General features: G+C 53.0%; 10 protein-coding genes across 10 annotated transcripts; 5 read left to right on the top strand and 5 right to left on the bottom strand.

The window, feature by feature from the left end:
• Positions 1 to 643: 643 nt before the first annotated feature.
• On the top strand, positions 644 to 1,780 carry M409DRAFT_65900 (uncharacterized protein; the record flags this gene model as incomplete). Its single annotated transcript, XM_033816712.1, has 1 exon — positions 644 to 1,780. The coding sequence occupies one exon, from the start codon at positions 644 to 646 to the stop codon at positions 1,778 to 1,780; it is 1,137 nt and encodes a 378-aa protein (XP_033668694.1).
• Positions 1,781 to 2,480: 700 nt separating this feature from the next.
• M409DRAFT_21952 (uncharacterized protein) lies at positions 2,481 to 2,949 on the bottom strand (the record flags this gene model as incomplete). The annotated part of the gene is made up of 2 exons (XM_033806110.1): positions 2,481 to 2,820; positions 2,873 to 2,949. 2 exons carry the CDS (start codon positions 2,947 to 2,949, stop codon positions 2,481 to 2,483), a joined length of 417 nt encoding a protein of 138 aa, XP_033668693.1.
• A 464-nt stretch (positions 2,950 to 3,413) lies between these two features.
• M409DRAFT_53767 (uncharacterized protein) lies at positions 3,414 to 4,440 on the top strand (the record flags this gene model as incomplete). The annotated part of the gene is made up of 4 exons (XM_033812462.1): positions 3,414 to 3,631; positions 3,733 to 3,875; positions 4,095 to 4,199; positions 4,286 to 4,440. The coding sequence occupies 4 exons, from the start codon at positions 3,414 to 3,416 to the stop codon at positions 4,438 to 4,440; spliced, it is 621 nt and encodes a 206-aa protein (XP_033668692.1).
• A 748-nt stretch (positions 4,441 to 5,188) lies between these two features.
• M409DRAFT_21951 (uncharacterized protein) lies at positions 5,189 to 6,340 on the top strand (the record flags this gene model as incomplete). The annotated part of the gene is made up of 2 exons (XM_033806109.1): positions 5,189 to 5,458; positions 5,522 to 6,340. 2 exons carry the CDS (start codon positions 5,189 to 5,191, stop codon positions 6,338 to 6,340), a joined length of 1,089 nt encoding a protein of 362 aa, XP_033668691.1.
• Positions 6,341 to 7,198: 858 nt separating this feature from the next.
• Positions 7,199 to 8,104, bottom strand: M409DRAFT_53765 (uncharacterized protein; the record flags this gene model as incomplete). The annotated part of the gene is made up of 2 exons (XM_033812461.1): positions 7,199 to 7,616; positions 8,025 to 8,104. 2 exons carry the CDS (start codon positions 8,102 to 8,104, stop codon positions 7,199 to 7,201), a joined length of 498 nt encoding a protein of 165 aa, XP_033668690.1.
• A 744-nt stretch (positions 8,105 to 8,848) lies between these two features.
• Positions 8,849 to 9,909, bottom strand: M409DRAFT_65899 (uncharacterized protein; the record flags this gene model as incomplete). The annotated part of the gene is made up of 3 exons (XM_033816711.1): positions 8,849 to 9,316; positions 9,369 to 9,479; positions 9,553 to 9,909. 3 exons carry the CDS (start codon positions 9,907 to 9,909, stop codon positions 8,849 to 8,851), a joined length of 936 nt encoding a protein of 311 aa, XP_033668689.1.
• A 1,234-nt stretch (positions 9,910 to 11,143) lies between these two features.
• Positions 11,144 to 13,284, top strand: M409DRAFT_53763 (uncharacterized protein; the record flags this gene model as incomplete). Its single annotated transcript, XM_033812460.1, has 2 exons — positions 11,144 to 13,106; positions 13,175 to 13,284. The coding sequence occupies 2 exons, from the start codon at positions 11,144 to 11,146 to the stop codon at positions 13,282 to 13,284; spliced, it is 2,073 nt and encodes a 690-aa protein (XP_033668688.1).
• A 487-nt stretch (positions 13,285 to 13,771) lies between these two features.
• M409DRAFT_21948 (uncharacterized protein) lies at positions 13,772 to 14,584 on the bottom strand (the record flags this gene model as incomplete). Its single annotated transcript, XM_033806108.1, has 1 exon — positions 13,772 to 14,584. The coding sequence occupies one exon, from the start codon at positions 14,582 to 14,584 to the stop codon at positions 13,772 to 13,774; it is 813 nt and encodes a 270-aa protein (XP_033668687.1).
• A 347-nt stretch (positions 14,585 to 14,931) lies between these two features.
• On the bottom strand, positions 14,932 to 15,960 carry M409DRAFT_21947 (uncharacterized protein; the record flags this gene model as incomplete). Its single annotated transcript, XM_033806107.1, has 1 exon — positions 14,932 to 15,960. One exon carries the CDS (start codon positions 15,958 to 15,960, stop codon positions 14,932 to 14,934), a length of 1,029 nt encoding a protein of 342 aa, XP_033668686.1.
• Positions 15,961 to 17,464: 1,504 nt separating this feature from the next.
• On the top strand, positions 17,465 to 18,668 carry M409DRAFT_53760 (uncharacterized protein; the record flags this gene model as incomplete). The annotated part of the gene is made up of 2 exons (XM_033812459.1): positions 17,465 to 18,612; positions 18,659 to 18,668. 2 exons carry the CDS (start codon positions 17,465 to 17,467, stop codon positions 18,666 to 18,668), a joined length of 1,158 nt encoding a protein of 385 aa, XP_033668685.1.
• Between the last annotated feature and the right edge of the window lie 146 nt (positions 18,669 to 18,814).

Here is an 18,814-nt window from a genome sequence, read left to right as displayed (position 1 = left end):
TTCCAACGCTTGCCTGCACTGTCACGACTTTCCATCCCAATCGAATTTCTCACCGAGTACGACTGCCGCCGTGGTGGAATTGCAAGAGCATTGGAGACGAACGCGATGGCTGTACGAGTCGTCGGAGCCCTGACGCGCTGCGGCTCCGTGGCCGTACGCCGCGTGAGGTCCAAAAGCCGCTCAATGCACGACGCCACGCTGCTTGAAGCATCGATCCTGAACCATACCGGCCGTAACGCAGCCACCGACGATGGAATTGTTCATCAATTCGATGATGTTGATGAAGACAAGGCAGCAACAAAAGTTGATGCTGTTCATTCGATGCCGGGGTTCAATCCCGCCGGCTTGGCGCTTTGATACCTTCCATTCGGTACAGTAGTAAGTCCGTTGCAGAAGAACAGGAGCTTCTCTTCGTCCTAAGCCCGGCGAGGCTTGCATGAGGCACGCGGCCGATTGATGCATTCATCATTGGGTCCGGTGTGGGTGTTCTGGGTGCTGTTTGGTTAACATGAGATTCCTCTTCTTCCCTTCGCTCATTCCAAAGCCTGCCTCCAGTTTGCAGCAATACATCCGTATTCAGAAGCAGCTCCCTGCGATTCAGTCACCACTGCGAAGCATCTGCCGAAGACGATACGCGACTACGATGGCCTCGGTCAGCATATCATCGCCCTCGAAGCCGTCACCCACGCCCGAAGACGCCGCGGCGAAGAAGCACCACAATAAGGAAGGCAAAGGCTTCATCAATCCGTGGGAGTCGTACCACGACATCAAGCCATGGCAGTTCATGAGATACGTCTTCCTCGGCAAGATGTTGGGAGAGCGGAGAGATCCAGATATCACACCTCCGACTGTGCCAGTCCACAAGCCGGACTTTCTGCCTTCGCGAGAAACGAAAACGCTGCGCGCAACTTGGCTAGGGCACGCGTGCTTCTATGTTGAGTTTCCAGGAGGCTTGAGGGTCCTGTTTGATCCGGTCTTCACCCAGAGATGCTCGCCTATCAGCTTCATGGGTCCCAAGCGATATACAGACATGCCATGTCAGATTGAGGATATCCCATACATCGATGCAGTAGTGATCTCGCACAATCACTACGACCACCTGTCGCATCCGACCTTGGTCAAGATCTTGGAGAAACACAAGAATGTTCAATTCTTCGTGCCCTTGGGAAACAAGCCATGGTTCGACAAGTTGGGATTCAAGAACGCAACAGAACTGGACTGGTGGGAGGAGCGAGAGCTGCGGATCTCAGCCGCAGAAGGAGCCGAGAAGGAACTCTCGGCGACCATCTCTTGTCTTCCTTGTCAGCACACCTCAGCTCGCGGTGCGTTCGATCGGGCACACACTCTTTGGGCGTCGTGGTCGATTGCTTCTGGTGGAAAGAAGGTCTGGTTTGGCGGCGATACCGGCTACCGCGCTGTCCCAAAGATTGACAATGGCGAGTTCGATTATGGAGGGCAGCATGCTGAACTGCCTCATTGTCCTGCGTTCAAACAAATTGGCGAACTGAGAGGTCCATTCGATCTTGGCTTGATTCCAATTGGAGCGTATGACCCACGATACCTCATGTCACCGATGCACGCCAATCCATACGATTCAGTCAACATCTTCGTCGACACAAAATGCAAGCGAGCGCTTGGTATCCACTGGGGAACTTGGGTCCTGACGCAGGAAGACGTGCTGGAGCCTCCACAGATGCTGAGGAAAGCTCTGAAGTGGAAGGGCCTGGACGAAGACGGTGTCTTTGAGGTCTGCGATATTGGAGATTCTAGGGAGTACTGAACGGGAACCTTCGAACCGCATTTGCATCCTGATTCGAGCGAGGCGTTGGTGGTCCTGGATGTATTGAGCGAGCGTTTGCTGTACGATTAGCGTCGACAGTCTGTACAATACAGAGAGAAGAGCGAAGATGGGCTTTAAAGAGGACCGTAAGCTCCATTTTCGATCTCGTACCCGACTGCTCTTACGGTGCAGAGTGCGAGATTACTGAGCTTTGACTTCTCTGGATCCTCCACTTCCCTCATTACTCCCTATCGGTGCCATGAAGAGGATTCAATCTGACTGAATTTCCACTCAGATCGAATCGACCAGACACAGCGCTGCTGCTGCCTAGGCTCATATCACCCGCTAGCTGTGCTCACGCTTCTTGACTATTTTCATGTCTCTGCAGCTTGCTGCCATAGAAACTCCTCGCTATGTCGATGGATGCGCTGGACGCTGCTGTAGAGACCGGGATAGATCCAAGCAAATGAAGTGAAATCGGCACAAGGCGGCGGGCTGGGTGAAAGCTCTTTGCGGGCTTCTTTTAAGACATAGCTTTGTCGATGAACAGGGCTGTTTCACCTGCCATGGGTACGTGGTATCAAGCTGAGATTACAACAAACTCCTAAAGTCACGTCCACACCCTTCGACGCGTCCCACGTCCACACTCCTCGCCTTCGCCACTGCCACCCAACGCCACGAACACCACAGAAGCCCATACTCACCACCACCCCCTCCTCTCCTTCTTCTCCTTCCCCTCCCTCCAAACCCGCTCACAGTCCGCCTTGACCGCCTTCCCCAACAACTTGCCCTCCTTCTTCAACACCTTCGCCTGCTCCTTGCTCCACGCGCCATTCTTCTTCTCCGCCTTGACGTCCTTCAACAACTCCGTCAGCGTCAACGCCACCGTGTCGATGGAGCATTTCGTGCAGTGGGGCTCTTCTGCGTCGGCGAGGTCCGCGAGGGCTTCGCTGATGGTGAGGAGGTATTCGCGGTACTTTGGTGAGTGGAGTTGGGCGTCGAGTTGAGGGGTTGGGGAGGGGGTGTGGATTGTGCAGGTGCTGGAAGGGGTGGTTAGTTTGTGGTTTGAGTCTGGAGGAGGGGGAGGTATACGATGTTGTCTTCTCATCCGTGACTGTCTGAGGAGTTGAGGTCTCGGGTGAGTAGGCAGGGAGGACTGTCGCCGACATCTTTGAAGATAAATGCTTGAGTTTGACAGGAATGTTTCACTGAATCGTTGATCGACTTGTCAGACCTCATAACAAGGAGCTGCTTTAAGTCCTACTCATCCCTCAACAACCTCACATATATACTCCCCTTCCCCCATCGCTCGCCACCTCCAACGTATTGTGCCGCCTCCATAACGCAAGGCTGCTGAATTACCCCTTCAGTGCATCAATCTCCTGCGGCCGAGCTCGGATATAGCTGCCTATCGCTCGTACGAGGTCTTTCCTGCCAGCTTTTCTTTGAGATGAGAATGCGAGGTCGCTTGCGAGTGGTTGAGTAGGCAGATGCACGGAGTCGGATGGATATTGAGGTGGGTAGGATGCGGATGCGAAGATGTTGGAGGATAGGTGGTGTCGTTGGAAGAGGGTCACGTGGGAGGTAGAAGGTTTTTGGTGGTCAGTGAAAAGGGTTTAGCGGATTTTGGACGATGGACCTCACCTTTCACTTCTGTATCTTTGTTCGACCAGCATCGTGCCTTTTGCTTCTTCTGAAGTCCAATTTGCCGCCTCTCGCTGCTTTGAAAAAGGATCACAAAGGCGCTTCCAGAAGATTGAAAGATGCTCCATTGAAGCTTGAAGGCTTTGATGGTCTTGAGAGGCCTCCAGCTCTCGGCAACACTGCCAAGCGACTGATGGCCTGCCAGATGTTAGCGGACCGGGGGAGGGCCACCGAAGTGGCCCTCAAATGGACGGGGCGGGAGTGATACTTAATTTTTGCTTACAGTCGCTGCGGTATTACTCTCTCAGGTTGACTGCCTTGGGGTACTACCAGAGACGTTTTGCAAGCGGGGGGCACCCAATCAAGCCGGTCATCTGGGCAGCCCAAGGCAGGTTCAGGACCGACTCTGGTGATACCTTTGGTCGAGTGGAGCTCATGAGGATGACCAAAGGTCAGCCAAAGTTCTGCGACATGATAATTCCAGGCCGGAAGTGCCAATGACCTGGATGTGCGTGAAGTTGGGGGCACCAACGACGACGCAAGCATCACTGGCACTCCATCCTGGTCTGTCATGCTGTTCGCTTGAGTCCAACGGCAAGTGGTCTGGTTTCGCGTTTCCTAAATGCCGTACCGTGCCGATGCACTCGAGAACTTGCGAGACTTTGCGAAGTGCGGCGGGAGAGCGGAGTAATACCTGCAGCGACTGCAGAGTCGTCCATCGGATGCCGTGATCGTGGGATGAAGAGGAGATGCCAGCACCGATGTCTCGGATTTAGTGAGTCGGACACCCTTAGAAGGCTTTCCGCGAGTGTGTGAAATACCGACCGCAGTGGTATTGTAGCAAACGCCGGCCAACCACAGCACCCGAAACACCGTATAGGGCCGGCCAAATGATCCTTGCGTGTCGAATGACATATGCACAAGTCGATTTGATCGAGCCCAACGACAAAGTTACCCTCGTGCCACAATTGCCGTACCGCCGCCGCACTGTAACGCAGACGAGCTTTGCGCAATAGGTGCGGCGGTTGAGCCCATCGGTTCTAGCATCTCCTCTGTAAAAAGAAAAAAAGAAGCACCATCAACCACTTGTTCGGAGGTTCGCTGCAATGAGGACATAATGGCGTAAGCGTCATGTGAAGTTCACAAATCGCAAAGGCTAACAGGGGAGCCCAAGGCAGATTCCAGGACTTCTCGAGGCGGTACCTGACTGGATTGGATCCTGCAGGGCGCACAAGAGCGGTGTCCAACGACGATTTGGCCTGACCTGCGCTTTCAATGCCGTACCATTGCTGCCACACTCGAACACGTACAGGTATAGTGCAATAGTGTGTAGCGGCTGAACAAGGGGATGGTGGTGGGTGGTGGTGGTGGTGGTGAGAAGGAAGGAAAGTTCGAGGTGAAGAGCTGGGTACTTAAAGGGCGGCGGAGGGTTCGAGCGCCGGTGAAGGGCTGTCAGTGCGCGCGACCGTGCGTCGCTGCCGGGATTCATTCACTTGCTCCAAGCATGTGACGGCCAATCAGATGGCGCATTTCGGCGGCATCCTGCAACATGACGCATCACTTCCCTTCGAAATCTTCACCTTTTCTCGAGGAGAGGGCCAGTCCACGCACTGCAAACTTGACGTGCATGTCTATTTAAAGCCTACGCATTCTGTCACTCCTGCACACCAACCGGGTCTGTCTGCGCCAGCTTCTCTGCATTTCTACCACCGCTGCCGTACAACATCGTCGGTCAAATTCACCAAGCTTCGGCACACGTCCGCCATGCAACGCAAGACGCCCGCCCTCGAGCACGCCAAGCACGGCAGCACGTACGCAACTATTCAACAGGACCGACGAGAGAAGGAGGCGATTCAGCAACGCATCAAGGACCAGCAGCGACAAGAACTGATGGCAGCACAAGAACCGGCGAACGAGCAACTAGACGATGAGGAGCAGGTCTACGAGCAAGACGACAGTGGCGACGAGTCCTTCGTGTCTTCCGAGTCCAGCTCAGATGTGCCGGCGAAGGCCGGCGCCAAGCGCAAGTCCGATGTAAGTCCAATCATGCCTTTTAAGACAAAGCAAATGATGCAGTAGTAGCTAACTTGTATACAGACCGTCGAAGACAAGGCACAAACCGACGCTGAGGATCTCAAGCATGTTTCCCAAGAGATGAGGTCTCGTGCCTTTCGGATGGCTTCTCAGGCGACGCCAGGCGGTTCTGTGACCACGCAACCTGGCAAGCTGGATGTCTACGAGGAGCTTGTCACGATGAAATATCTGAAGTACATTCTTCTCAACAAGAGAGACTATCCTGCCAAGTTCAAGGAATCTGATTATGTGGCCGACATCGACGGTTACATTATTCGCCTCGAGAGCTTGCGCGACTTCTTCATGAACCACGCAGGCCCAGAGCCTGCGAAGCGGGCTCGTGTCTCTTCAAGCGCAAGCAAGAAGAAGGATTCTAGGGATGAACTTCCAGCAGAACCCATGACGGTCGACGATGTGGTCCGTGCAGCCAAGCCGCACCTCACATTCATGATGAAAATCAAGACGGAAGACATTGCGGATATCAATCAGGCCCATTCATTTGTCTCGCAACTGAGGTCACGCTTGAAGCAAGACGACACACACAGCTCGAATGGAGGCTATTACGTCTCCTCCTTTTTGGAGTCAGTCGAGGAGTATCACAAGATGTTGACCAGTCTCCAGGCCTATCACCATAAGGTTGACTCGGATTCTGCCTATGACGAGCGCTTGAAGGTGACGGTCAAGAGAGACGACGAAGACGCAGCCCAGTACAAGACGTCAGGTCCACTTGCCAAGGTTGATGAGGTGTTCCGGGAGGTCTCGAAGACGAGGGATCTACGGCGCCTTGAAGTGATACAGGAGCTGGTCTACGAGCATGTCTATGATCATGGAGGGGTCGAGTAGAAGCTGCGAGAGGACAATGCCAGACTGTCGTCTGCAAAGTCAAAGAAAGACAAGACGGTCCTCTCCAGAGACATATTTGCCCTCCAGTCCACTCGTGGTGTTCTCGTCGCCCTCGCAAACACTGCGACTGCTAGAAAGAAGGCCATTGCAGAAGCTTCATGAGCGAGGTCTCGATTCAGACACCTCACACAGCAGGCATTCATCCTGGTTCTGCCTGAACAACGCTGCGAACTGTCCTTGACGCCAACCAAACTGCACGATTTCTCTTACCGGTCACAGACCGACGATACATGCTACGACTTTCACAACGCATCACCCACTTCATCCGACTTCACGCATTCCCTCAGACCGGACAGAACCGAACAGGCTGCACACCTCGCGGCTAGTATGGACCCACTGGTCACGTACGAAAGAGCGAAAAACCACGAGCGCATTGATTTCGACGATACCCCCAAAGCACGGCGTTTTCTTCCTTTCTGAATTTCTGCCCCAACCGCGAATGCCAGGCGAGGTTGTTTGCTCTTCGGCGCAGGTCGACAAGGACTATCAGCTCTCCACGCTGAGGGTCTGTCGTTGACTTGCCTGAGCTAAACACCTCGCTGCTGCGCGACCCCTTTTCTCACCGAACTTGTTTTTGCTTTGCTATGATAATACCCCCTGATGTTAGTCACGAGGCTTGGAAAGTGCTGCTGAGGCGCTTGCGCGACGAGTTTGCTTTTTTTTGTGTATTGCGTTCGAAATTTAAACATCAAAAACCCCAACCTCCTCTCCTTTCTTTTTTTTACAGGTCATTCAAGGTTTGATGAAGTGGGAATTGTTGTCGAAAGTTCTTGTAAGGTCTCGTACTACAAGTGAAGTCTACGCAATCCAGCCCTGAGGAAATACCGCCCGCACTATGCCGTTGTCAAGCTTATGCCATCCTGTCAGATGAAACTTGCCTCCCCTCCACTCCACCAACAAAACCTCTTCCACATTATCGTCATCATCGTCCTCAACCTGCCTCTCAAATCGGGCCTCCTCATCCGTCAAAGGCGCAAAATGCGCACCCCGACGCACAACATCCATTCCCGCAAGTTGCAGCCAATGTCTATACTCCGAGTCACGCCCCTTCTGCAGCGCAAGCTTCTTCGCCATAGCACCAGTCTCACGCATAGCCTTCTCGCGAAGCGAAAGAGTATTCAGCGTGCCACTGAGAAACTCCTTATTCCATCCACTCGCGACGTCCTTCTCAAACGCGGCAGCGATATCGCCGGGAATGATTTCGACGTCACGACCACTGGTCTCTGTCGTTATCACGCGATTTGCGTTGGTGACAGGCCACGCGTCTCGAATTCTTCTGCGCGTGCTTTGTTCGCTTGGATAGTTCTTTCATCTTGTTGAGCTTGTCTGGGTGGAGTAGGATAGCAAGGGCGTGGTACGGCGATCGTATCTTAGAAGTGGTAGGCGCTGTGAAGTGGGCTATGCCGAGGACGTCGTAATGGGTGGCTCCATGGCCGACTTATACGCAGATGGCGGAGATGGAACAGTTGTTCATATTAGCTGTGTTCGTTCAGCGGTCTGTAAGGTGTTGCGAGAAGATCTTGATTGAGTATAACGAGTCTGTTGCGGAAGGGGAACCGAGGAGTATAGATGTCGCTACGGCTGCAGCATGGTATGGACAGCATTTGAACCTGGACGAGCTCACCGGCAGCAGAGCAGTCGGAAGTAGCATTCGATAACATCTCGTTTCTTCGGTCTGTTCTTTGTCAAGAGTGAAGGAAACATTGGAGCCACAGGTGATCATGACAACAATTTTGATGCATTCAATGGATCTTCTGACCCAAGCAGATGTAAGCAATGCACCGTGTGGGGACGGGAGAGAGTAACCGGTAAATATGAGGCATTCTTGTGTTGAATATTGTTGACTGAATGAAATGCCTGAAGGCCGGCTTGCTACATATCGCTAGCCTGCGCGCTGTTTTCTCATGGGCCTGCCGAGGTAGAGGCGAGCTCATTGATCTTGTTTCTTGGTGCGCACCATGTGTTTTGCTACATGGCCGAATGCAATGTCGAAGCGGGCCCCAAGCACTGGAGTTGCCACGTTAGTCCAGTTCCATAGTGCAGATGTCTTCATTGACTGGCTGGGGCGGCTCGACTGTTATAATTTGGTGTAGTGGACACCCCGGCGGAAGCATTCATGGTCCACTGCAGGATCCTAATTGATAGCAAAGGCCTTTGTTAAGCAGCAGAAAGGCTGAAGGACAAGGCGCCGAGGGGAGAGCAGTAAATCTCTTGGCAGACTGCCGTAGAAGCCGCCGCTGACTCCTTGAGCAGGTGACGTGGACTTTGTGCCTCAGCGACGTCAGTGCAGGAAGCTGATACAGGCAAGTAGAGCCATCGAGGCAAACTTGCCGCTGGACTCGTTGGAGGATCAGGTTCGTGGTGTTATGGTCATTGGGACCTGTAAAGGACTGCTGTACACTGGCTGATACGCTAGAGACGATAATAGTGTTTGAAATGCCCCCTAACTCAAGCGACGGGAGCCTTGGTCATGGCATCCATTCTTCCAGTGCCACGGCTTGAAAAGACTGCCATGATTCCAAACCCGACATAGAAAAGAGCGAGCGGGTATGCCACTAAGCCTCGCATATTCGTCATCCGGCCGACAACAATGAACATGGCCGAGCTTGAGTAAGTACACCATGCAATGGCCAGGCTGACCAGGCAGTATCCAATGAAAGTGTCCAGCGGCAAGATAACGCCAAGCAAGCTGGCAAAGACCAGCGGCAACAGGCAGTAGCCCAGGACAGAGCTCGATCGACCGAGTGTGAGTGATGAGGAGAAGTGTGATGATCCGTGGTAGCTGCCATTGGAGTTTTGTGCAGCGTTCATCTCTTCTTGGGAGAGTGGAGGTGACATCATGCTGAAAACGAAATGAAGGCTGATCGCTCCAAGGGCAGCAAGGCCGCAGACATATCCGAACCATAGCTTGCCTGTCTATACACGGTCAGTCACATGTCGCGGAGGTTCAGGGCTGTCATCGACTTACCAAGAGAAGGAACGTTCCAAACAATGCACAGAAGAGAAATGGTCCTGCCAGATCCGCGTCGTCCATGAGGTGCTGGTCTATCCGCGCCATGGGATTGAGAACAGTGAGTGTCTGTTCGCCGAATGTATCAGTCTATGCGATCCCCAGACACCCCGTATCTTGACATGTTTCCGCCTGAACATACCTTGCTCTGAATATGTTGAAAGTTGACACCCAGCTCTTCTAATAGTGGCGGTTCACCATCGTATCCTTCTGTGCCAAAAGCTGCCAACCAGCCAGTCCTCAAACCACTCTGTCCTGTGCCCATCTGCCCGCTTGCTCCTGGCTGTCCTGGAAATGCGCCAAAGCCATAATTGGCTGACGAGGCGCCATATGCATTCGCTTGACCATAAGCTTGACCCTGAGCACCGCTGCCGTACGCTTGAAACGGTGTGCTTTGCCCCGATACGGGTTGTGTTGAGTATGAGGATTGGTAGAAGTTGAGGTTGTTCTGGGCGGAATAGGGTTGGTTGGGAGGAGATTGGTAGCCGTAGTTGGCCATTTTCGAGGTCTCGGCTGTTTCGAATGGAATGCTTTATGACTTCGTATACTCTGACGCGGCGTGAGGGAATGGCGTGGTTCGAAAGTCGCGAATGTGTCTTCAATGAAAGTGGGTACGTTGTTGGCGTCAGCAGGTGAGGTGCAAGCTGTCGGGTTCGACTGCACGTGATCGGCCTTGGCGTCATCTAACTCTACTTGAGGACGTCTCCTGTCCTTCCTCATCACTACAATCATCTCGGGCAGCAATAATGGAGTCTTCCCTGCCCGTTTGCACTCGCATTCAATGCGCCCAAACATCTGGTCAAGCCAAGCTCTTGTGAAGTGATGTGTCGCAGAGCCGAAATGCACGTCCGGACGAACAACCCTCCTGACTGACCGGTAACTCGACAACCGCTCTGAAACACCTGGCAGCACCTCCTCTTCGGATAGCAGCAGTATCAGCTGCGGACAGAGCGGCCGTGGGACAACGGAGCTAATCAATGGACCAGATTGCGCCATATGCTCAGCTCTTGTACCACCTCCCACACTGGTTTCGAAGACGTACCCTAGGTATTCCGGCCAGAGTGGAGGATTCGTCCCTATTTCTCGCAAGCCACCTAATCGAACTAATGGGCGGACGGTGGCGTGGTCCCTAAACAACACTTCTATACGTTTCACTCTGAGCGGAACGACGAGGGTTCAACAAGACAAACAGCTCTGGGATGCACTTAGTCGCACACATGCCGACACGCCCATCACGCCGCCAAGTGCCACTGAGATCTGCGGAAAGGCGCACGAGAGCGTCCAGGTCAGTCATACCAAAGTATGCAGTGTGCTATCTCTTAGCAGAACTGTCTGCATGTGTAAGGCTAGGTTTCTATAAATTGTCCATTGTACGTACTGTGGTCTTTTGTGGCGTTTTGACTTGCATACAGATGCGAATCTCGACCAATGGACGTTTTGCAGCCCGGTCGGCGATTGTTCAGCTATGCTGCCAAGATCAGACGCCTCGCTGCCTTTGCGCTGCGAAGGGTGAGCTCCCGTGTTTGGCGACATACTGACCCTCCACAATGGCGGCCGAGCTCTGGATGCGAGTGTGTTGCACGAAGGGCTGTGCATCAAGCAGTGGTTACAACGAAGCCTTAAAGTGAATCCAAATCTTTCACTTCTGTTGCAGGCGCTTTTCCCGGCCCCAGTCTATGCGCAGAGCTTGAACGCGCCAATGCCAGTCTAGTCTTGCGAGACCTCTCTACACAATGGCTCCCGTCGACGACGTCAGTCGGCGCAGTGGCTCCATCGATATTTCAAATGCCATCGAACTTGCGCAAGTTGACTCGGCTCTCTGGACGCCTTCTGCGGCCAGTGTTCAAGACACCGGATATGCTCCCATCCAGCAAGAGCGCGAAAGCGATTCTGATACCGAGCCTTTGAAACCAAACCAGCATACACTTCATCACTGGGAGTCAGTCAAGCCCCGATTCTGGAAGACACTCTTGATCCAGCTTTTCGCGTTTCTGTGGCTGGTCCCTGTCACCCTTCTCCTCATATTGAACATCAAAGGTCACATTATTGGTGCCAGCGCTTGGTGTCCTGGCGGGCGCTGCTATCCAGCTCTTTATGCAGGCAGCACACTCAAGGCCGAACGGCAGGCCGCAGAACTTCCGGCAAAGTACGACCGCCAAACCCACAATCTTGTTGGAGCACTCCAATTTACGGCGAAAGCATTGGAAGTGTGGTTCATCATGATTGCGACTTGGCTGGTCTATCTGGTCACAGCCAAGCTGGCTGCGGCGAGCAGCGGGTTACCTATTGCTTACTTGACGAGACCGAGCGAGTTCGACAAAATACCAAGTCTATTAGATCCACTCCTATGGTCGACTTTGAGACGTTTGCCATCATCAAGGTCCAATGCAAGACAGGGGAGGCGGCGCATTTGGGTGTTTGTCGGCCTCACTATTGCCTTGTGTGCAATATGTAACTTGATGGGCCCGGCAGTGGCGGTGCTCCTGATACCGACTCTCCAGTGGAAGAACACCCGCAGGCATGCGGAAGCAAAGTTTTCGAGCTTCAATTCGAACAGCACCCCAAGCGTTGACGGTTTCGCATTTTCGGATGAGCCGTCCTGCACCGCTGCCAACTTCAGTGCGCTGGAATACTCATGTGCAAATCACTGGGCAGCAAGTCTCGATTCCTGGGTCGAAGGATATGGAGCAGCGCGCAGCAATGGAGGCTTAGTAGTCTCCCTTCAGGACAGCTTATCTTTCACATACAACACGACCATAGGCACCGTCACTGAGCCGGGCACCACGTTCAGCAGCGGAACCTTTGAGATGGTCACTTGGAGTCCCAGCCGTCAAATCCTTCACGACCTCTACCTTGACTTGAACAACACCGTCACTTTGTCCTCCAACGGTTATGAAGCGAACGACACGGAGCTTGTAGATCGGCTTCAGACTTACATGGAAGTGAACAACACAGTCCAGACTTTCCTCAATCGAAATGGCCCAATCATCGGCTCGCTGACCAATATATGGCTCGACTTCGATAATCAAAATCACTGGACATTAGATGTGGACACAGACCGGGGAGTCAGATGTTACGAGGGCTACAACCTCAGCAATTCACCCCTATGTTGGGGCGAGTGTGGTTATGACGATATGGAACCGGTCTTTGGTATCTACACCAAATGCATTCCCGTGGGTGTTGGCTGGCGCAATGGTTTCAAGACGAGGAAATTCACCATCGATCGTCAGTGGTACAAGAATGAATACTACTCTCCAGAGGTTGAGGTGACCGTGATTGCTACTGGTAAAGCGGGTTACGTTGGCAGCGATGGGCGAGCGCCCGTTCTCCCGGACAGGTGTTTCGACAGGAACGCGTATCCGTCGACTTGCGACTGGGACCTTTTCTGGAAATCAGAGCCCGACCCGAATGTCAAATATCGCTCAGACTTCATCAACACCATCGAGATGTCGTGGAACACTACTGGTATTTCTGGCTCTAGATCTTCATTCATCACCCTCGTGATCGACTTCGTGGCCTTGCAGAGCTTTGCCACGTACACCTTAGACCCGTCTGTTCTCACAAACCCCTTCTTTACGGCTGATTGGGCCCTTAAACTCCCAGAGAACGCGACGCTGAGCAATACCACTGTTGTGCCCGTCGCACCAGCCTGGACTCTTGCCGCTTGGGCCGCGGATGCGGGCGGTCTTGTTCCAAGTACGCGAAGCGTAGCTTCAGAGCTCCGGGACGTTCTCAGGTCAATGCGCGAGCTGTACGACAAACAGTTGTCGCCGGCGGAAATCGTTTGGGGAACAAGGGGAAGGCTCAGCAAGATGGCTCTGATGCCAATCGTGCAAACACTGAGTTTGGTCGACTTCAACACGACGGATTCTAGCGCAACACTCCCCGACGATGATCCTGAGCACCCGCTGCTTTACAGGTACAGCCGAATCTACGTCTACGCCTACGGACTCGCATCGCGGACCTCGTGGGTTGGTGTCATCGTCACAAGCATCGGTTGCGTCGTGGTACTGGCCGAAGTTGTGCTGGGCCTTCAGGACCGACGGAGATTTCGCTCCTTGACCCAACTGCTTGTGGCGGCCTTGGAGCATACATACAACGACGAGTTTCCCAAGCACATGCATCACGATGAGAAGAATATCGCGAGAATTTCATTCAAGCTGGATAATGTGCCGTATGGTGCTGGCAAGTTCAAATTCGAGAAGAGGGTGTAGTCTCTTCTCACGGCTGTTGACGATCATTGATGATGTGTAATGATGTAGATCACATACTAGAGTGTTTCCATTTCAGTTTGTCCTACGTGGACAAAGCGACTCAAGACTAGAGTGAAGCATTCACTCTCCCATACCTCTCCAACCTCATCAATCCGTGATACCCAACTCCACAACCTTCCAAGGAAAGTCATAGTAGTTCACAGCATCGCCCAACACAATCGTGCCCAAATCCATCATCACACCCGTCGGCAGAAACAAACTCCCATCCCTCAGCTCCCTCTTCCACCCACCCTTCTCCTTCCAAATCCACCTCTCCAACGCATAGTCCTCCCGCACCCGCAACATCCCCTGAACCACCTGCCCAACCCTAACAATCATGCCCCTCGCGCCAACCTCATCCTCCATCAACTGCAACACCGCCGTCTCCAACTTCCCATCCTTCCGCTGACTCACAACCGGCACATCCACCCATCCCTCCTCGTAGCTCTGCTCGCCCGCCGCTGGGTTGTAGGGGTTTTCCATCTTACCTTTCTCGAGCGACCGGCCGTTTTCCACGGGAATCATCTCGCCTGAGTCCTTGACCATTTCGGCTTTCATAGTACGTGAGTCGATGAGGTGTTCCCAGGTGCAGTGCGTCGTGGCGTCGCCGTCGCTGTTGTGTTTGATCTCGCTGCTTGCGAGGCCGGCGAATGCCCACTCCGTGCCTTCGGCGGATTGGATGCCGGGTGGCAACCGGGCTGGGTGGTAAGTGTAAATCTTGAAGGCGGCGCATGAGGGGGGGAAGGGGGGAATAGCTTTGTTCTTACCTCTGGAGTCTGCATCGTAGATACGCGCTCGAATGTCGACAAAGCGTCCGCCGGCCGAGGTGACGACGATGGTGTTGGTGTTTTCGTACGCGTCTGCTGGTGGCCAACGTATGTATTCCCGTGTAGAGATGTGGGGTTGATTCTTCATAGCCATGTTGACGGATAGCAGCAGTGCGGAAAAGGGAATGCGGCAAGAAGTGGCGATGCTGAGAAGGAGAAACTACCCAGGTAGTGTTGGGGAAGGTCAGAAAGAGAGGACAGACTGGAGTTGAAGGTCCAGCTCCAGCTGTTGCCAGGGTCAAAGCTTCAAGCAAACGGTGTCAAAACATTGACATGTGATAAGATAAGGAAGGCACGGAAGATTTGTCTTCATCATTATGTACATGTGTATGTCTATATACTCATTATATACAGTGGTTCGTCGCTTTGTACAGTATATTATAAGCAAGTATTGAATCCTCGTCGCCCAAAAGATATCCAAGCGTTCTCATTCTGTACCCCTTACATCACAGCCTGGCTCATTCTGCTCTGCTCAATCGGCAAGGCCGGCACTGGTGGGACAGCCGTGTCGAATGGGTCCATCTCTTCTTCGTAAGCCGGAGTCGGCGGGATGGTGCTCAATGTGTGACACTGGAACTTGTTGAAACTGTGAGCGTTGAAGTTGCTGTTCATGTTGGGGATGTTGCTGGGCATGCTCGTTGGACAGCCGGCCGACACGCTGTTGCGCACAAAATTGGGCGTGCGATACACTGGAATCGAGCCGCTGATGGAGCCTCTGGGCGCAGAGCCGTCACTCGCAACGCTTGCGCTGCGAGTCGATGGTGGAGACTGGAAAGCATTTGACATGCGGCGGAAGAGAACACTCGTAGCGCTTGAGATGCTCAGGTTGCGTGTGCTCTTCTCCTCTTGAGGGTCTGTTGGATCCAACATGTAGAACACGCCCTTCAAGCCGGCAGTTGCAGCGAGGACCGATGCCTTGACAGTGTTGCAAGACTCCTCGAGCCGAATGAAGTCGTCCATCTTCTGCTCGATAGTTTCAAACTGCTTGAACACCACCTCAGCACAGTCTGCGACCAGAGTGATGCCGGTAATGTAGACGTTGGCGGCTTCGTCTTGTGCGTGGACGGGCGTTTGGTTGATGAGTGCAATGGCCGAGTTCGAAAGCTTGTCAATGGCCATCTCTGCCTTATTCTTCTGCATAGTGATGTCCACGTACAACTTCGAGCGATCTGCTTGCTTGTCCTCGTCACGCATTGAGTTCTTCAGGCCGTCGTAAACGTTCTGGAAAGCATCTTGATGCATGAAAGCCAAGGCAGCATTGAGGTTGTCAAGTGCACACAACACCGTGTCGGCCTCGTCTCCAAGGATGGAAGTAAGCGATGCGAAGTGATTTGTGCCTTCGATCAAGCCGGTCGCCTGTAGCGATTTGAAAAAGCCGAAGTCACCACTGCGGCTAGCTGCATGCAGATTGTGTCTGACGAGCGCAATGCGTTGCGTCCAATGTAGTTGTTTGACGTTTGGAGTCGACATGATGGGGGTTAGCTCTTTCTGTTTCAATTCCAAGTCTAGAACCCGAAGTGGCGATGGGCTAGATGTCGAACGGGATATGTACAACGAAGATTGAAAGCAATGTTGGATGGCGAGATGGAGCGAGACTGGGAGAACGGCCACACCTACTCAAAGTATATGCTGCGCACACCCATTGTTGCTTGATGGTGGTGCCAGCGTTCTAGACATTAGGCGGCGACGCCGCCAAAGGCTTTTGTCGAAGGAGACCACGAGAGAGCGCCAAATCGGCTGCTGTTATCCATGCATTAGAGCAGCACACGATCGTTGCACCGAGTGAGACAGATGCGTTCGGTCGGTAGCGAGGAATGTGTGTGTGAACCAGACGGCTGGAGTTGCTTTTTCTTTGTAGAGGAACTGCTCGCGGAAAGCCTTCGATCGAGCAACAAGGCTGCGGCAACTCTTGTCGACATCTTCACAAAGGCAATGTAGTCGTTCTTTCAGCGGGGCGACACTCTTTACCAGACCTTCGGTACGTCGACTCAGAGAGACTGAGACATAAGATGATCCGATCGAGGCAGTACGTCAGTCTGAGGGCTGCAGCAGCATTTCTGTCCGAGCATCACCGTATGGGAGTTAAACAGTGCCCACGAGCAGCCATGGGTCGCGGCATGGTTGTCATGCTCGTTGTTCTTGTTGGTGGGTTTGCTGGGCTTGTCGTGTACGCCAGTGGCGCCGTTCTAAGAGCGAGCCAGAAAGTTGGATCGCGTCAAAGATATATTCCGTAGACGGATGATGATGGCGGTTAGACGGGTTGATCATGTTGATAGCATGTTGATGGCGAAGACACGATGATGGAACCCGACGCGAGAAAGGAAGTGGCTGGCAGAGCACGGGCCAACTCCGGACGACTTCACCTCCTGAGTGCAACTCTCACAATCCAACATTATCGGGCGACAACCCTCTCAAGGAGAGCTCAATCTCCATGAAAGAAGTTGGCCAACTACGCATAGCCTTTTCTGGCCCCATAATGCCTCGCAAAGCTCTTAGCCGTCTCACAAAAGGCGCATCTTTTCGAATCATGCGAAATGCGACATCTGACGGTGACTGTCAGCTCAGACAGATAATGTCTGCCTATCAGCAGACTTCTCAACTAACAGCACTCTATAAAAATGCTGCTGTGTATACGACAGAGTTCAAAGCCGTCTGTTCAAGGCGTACTCGACATCCTTAGCATGGCGCAAGAGGGGCTCTTCGCTAATCCCTGTCTTTGTGAGTCGTGACAAAGACCAAGATTGGGTTCTAACATCTCCAGGACGCTCATTAGCCAAACAAAGGCAGGTTGCCGATGGTTCTCATAACCAAATTCCACGCCTGACGATTTCTAATTCTCTGCCTCGTGAACATGCTCTTGCTACAAAACCATATGCTGCAGGTCAGCCTTCAAGACACACTTTCATTGGCAGCTACCTGAGGTTCCACTCGACACTCGAGTCGCTTGGCTTTCATCAAACCACATTTTGTGACCATGGAGCCCGGAACAGAATCTTGTCCCTGCCTTAAATATTGCTGCTCTGCATTTCACACTTACCAGGACGTAGAGCTTGCGAAAGCGTCCGACCTTACGAACGACATCATCCCGCTTTTTGCTCGAGACCGCTACCGATCGAAGATCGACTACTCTGTATTGGAGCCGTCATTACGCCTGGCGTCACAGCTGTTGAGCTCTGGGGGTGCTGCATCATGGCTTGTCACCATGGTAGATGGCGACATTCATTTCGTGCGAGGAACAGCGAAGGGAGCGAGAGTGCAATGGTCGGAGATTGACAGCATGCGTGACTCCGTGGGAATCGCTATCTTCCCGCAGCTTGCCCGACATCTCAAGGAAGGGTACTTTCAAGACGTTGAGAAGACAGGAGAAAGAGCGGCTCATATCCTGCAGAACCTGAGCAATATGATCGACATCGACTTCGCCAACCTGCCGCCAGACGTACGAGGATATAGCAAAGCTGTTGAGGGTCCTCTAGGCCCCGATCTGATGACACACTGGCCAAGAGGAGTTCGCAGCCAGGTCTTTGTCGCAGCTGAAAAGTACTTCGAGTTGTTCAAGTTGACCACACGGCAGAAGGAGGGCTTGCTGTCGAACAAAGAACTCGAACGGCTGCTCCTCACTCAGTTTTCCTACGCCATGACTTTAGTCCACGAAGTCGGTCACTCCGTTCACTGTGCGGCGGAAGGCTCAGTCCATCGAGGCGAACCCTTCTTCGGGGATTGTGCACTTGCAGAAGGTGGTTATGATCTTGAAGCAGCCATCTTTGGTGGTCTCCTTGACGGCAACATTACCATGACGACTAGACATTACGCCAAGGACTCTGGACTGTGTCGGCAAGCGAAAGAGCGTGTTCGCCAAGGTCAATATGTCAAGAATGCCCTCACACTGACGAAATGGCCCTCAGGGATATATCAACATTCCTATCATGCCGGGCATTCCATCATGGGGTCGAGAAAGGACCTTTCGCTCGTGGACGAAGTGGCCAGGGTGCCACTTTCATTCATCGGAGACCTGTTCTCGATGCGATACTGGGAGATTCAGAAGTCTGCAGATACTTTGGATTCTCTTCGAGTGCCAACTAGGGGCCAATGGCTAGTTGGTGCAAACAAGAAGACCGGGAGACAGTCCGTGTGTGATATCGATGATCCATCGACTGAACAGGCTTCGCAGTTGCGATTGATCAGTATTGTGCATGCAAATCGGTCGAACAGCAAGCCCAACGTCTCAGACGACATGTCCCTGCCCAAGGATTCAAAGAATGCATGGCTGGTAGCAGCGCTTCCCGAAGCAAGGTCAAATCACAGGCGTCTTCTTCGTTCAAGAAGA

This window comes from Zasmidium cellare, assembly GCF_010093935.1.
Source record: "Zasmidium cellare ATCC 36951 unplaced genomic scaffold M409scaffold_14, whole genome shotgun sequence".
NCBI lineage: Eukaryota > Fungi > Ascomycota > Dothideomycetes > Mycosphaerellales > Mycosphaerellaceae > Zasmidium > Zasmidium cellare.
Note: the sequence above shows the minus strand (reverse complement) of the source record. Positions and strands in the feature narration are given on the sequence as shown.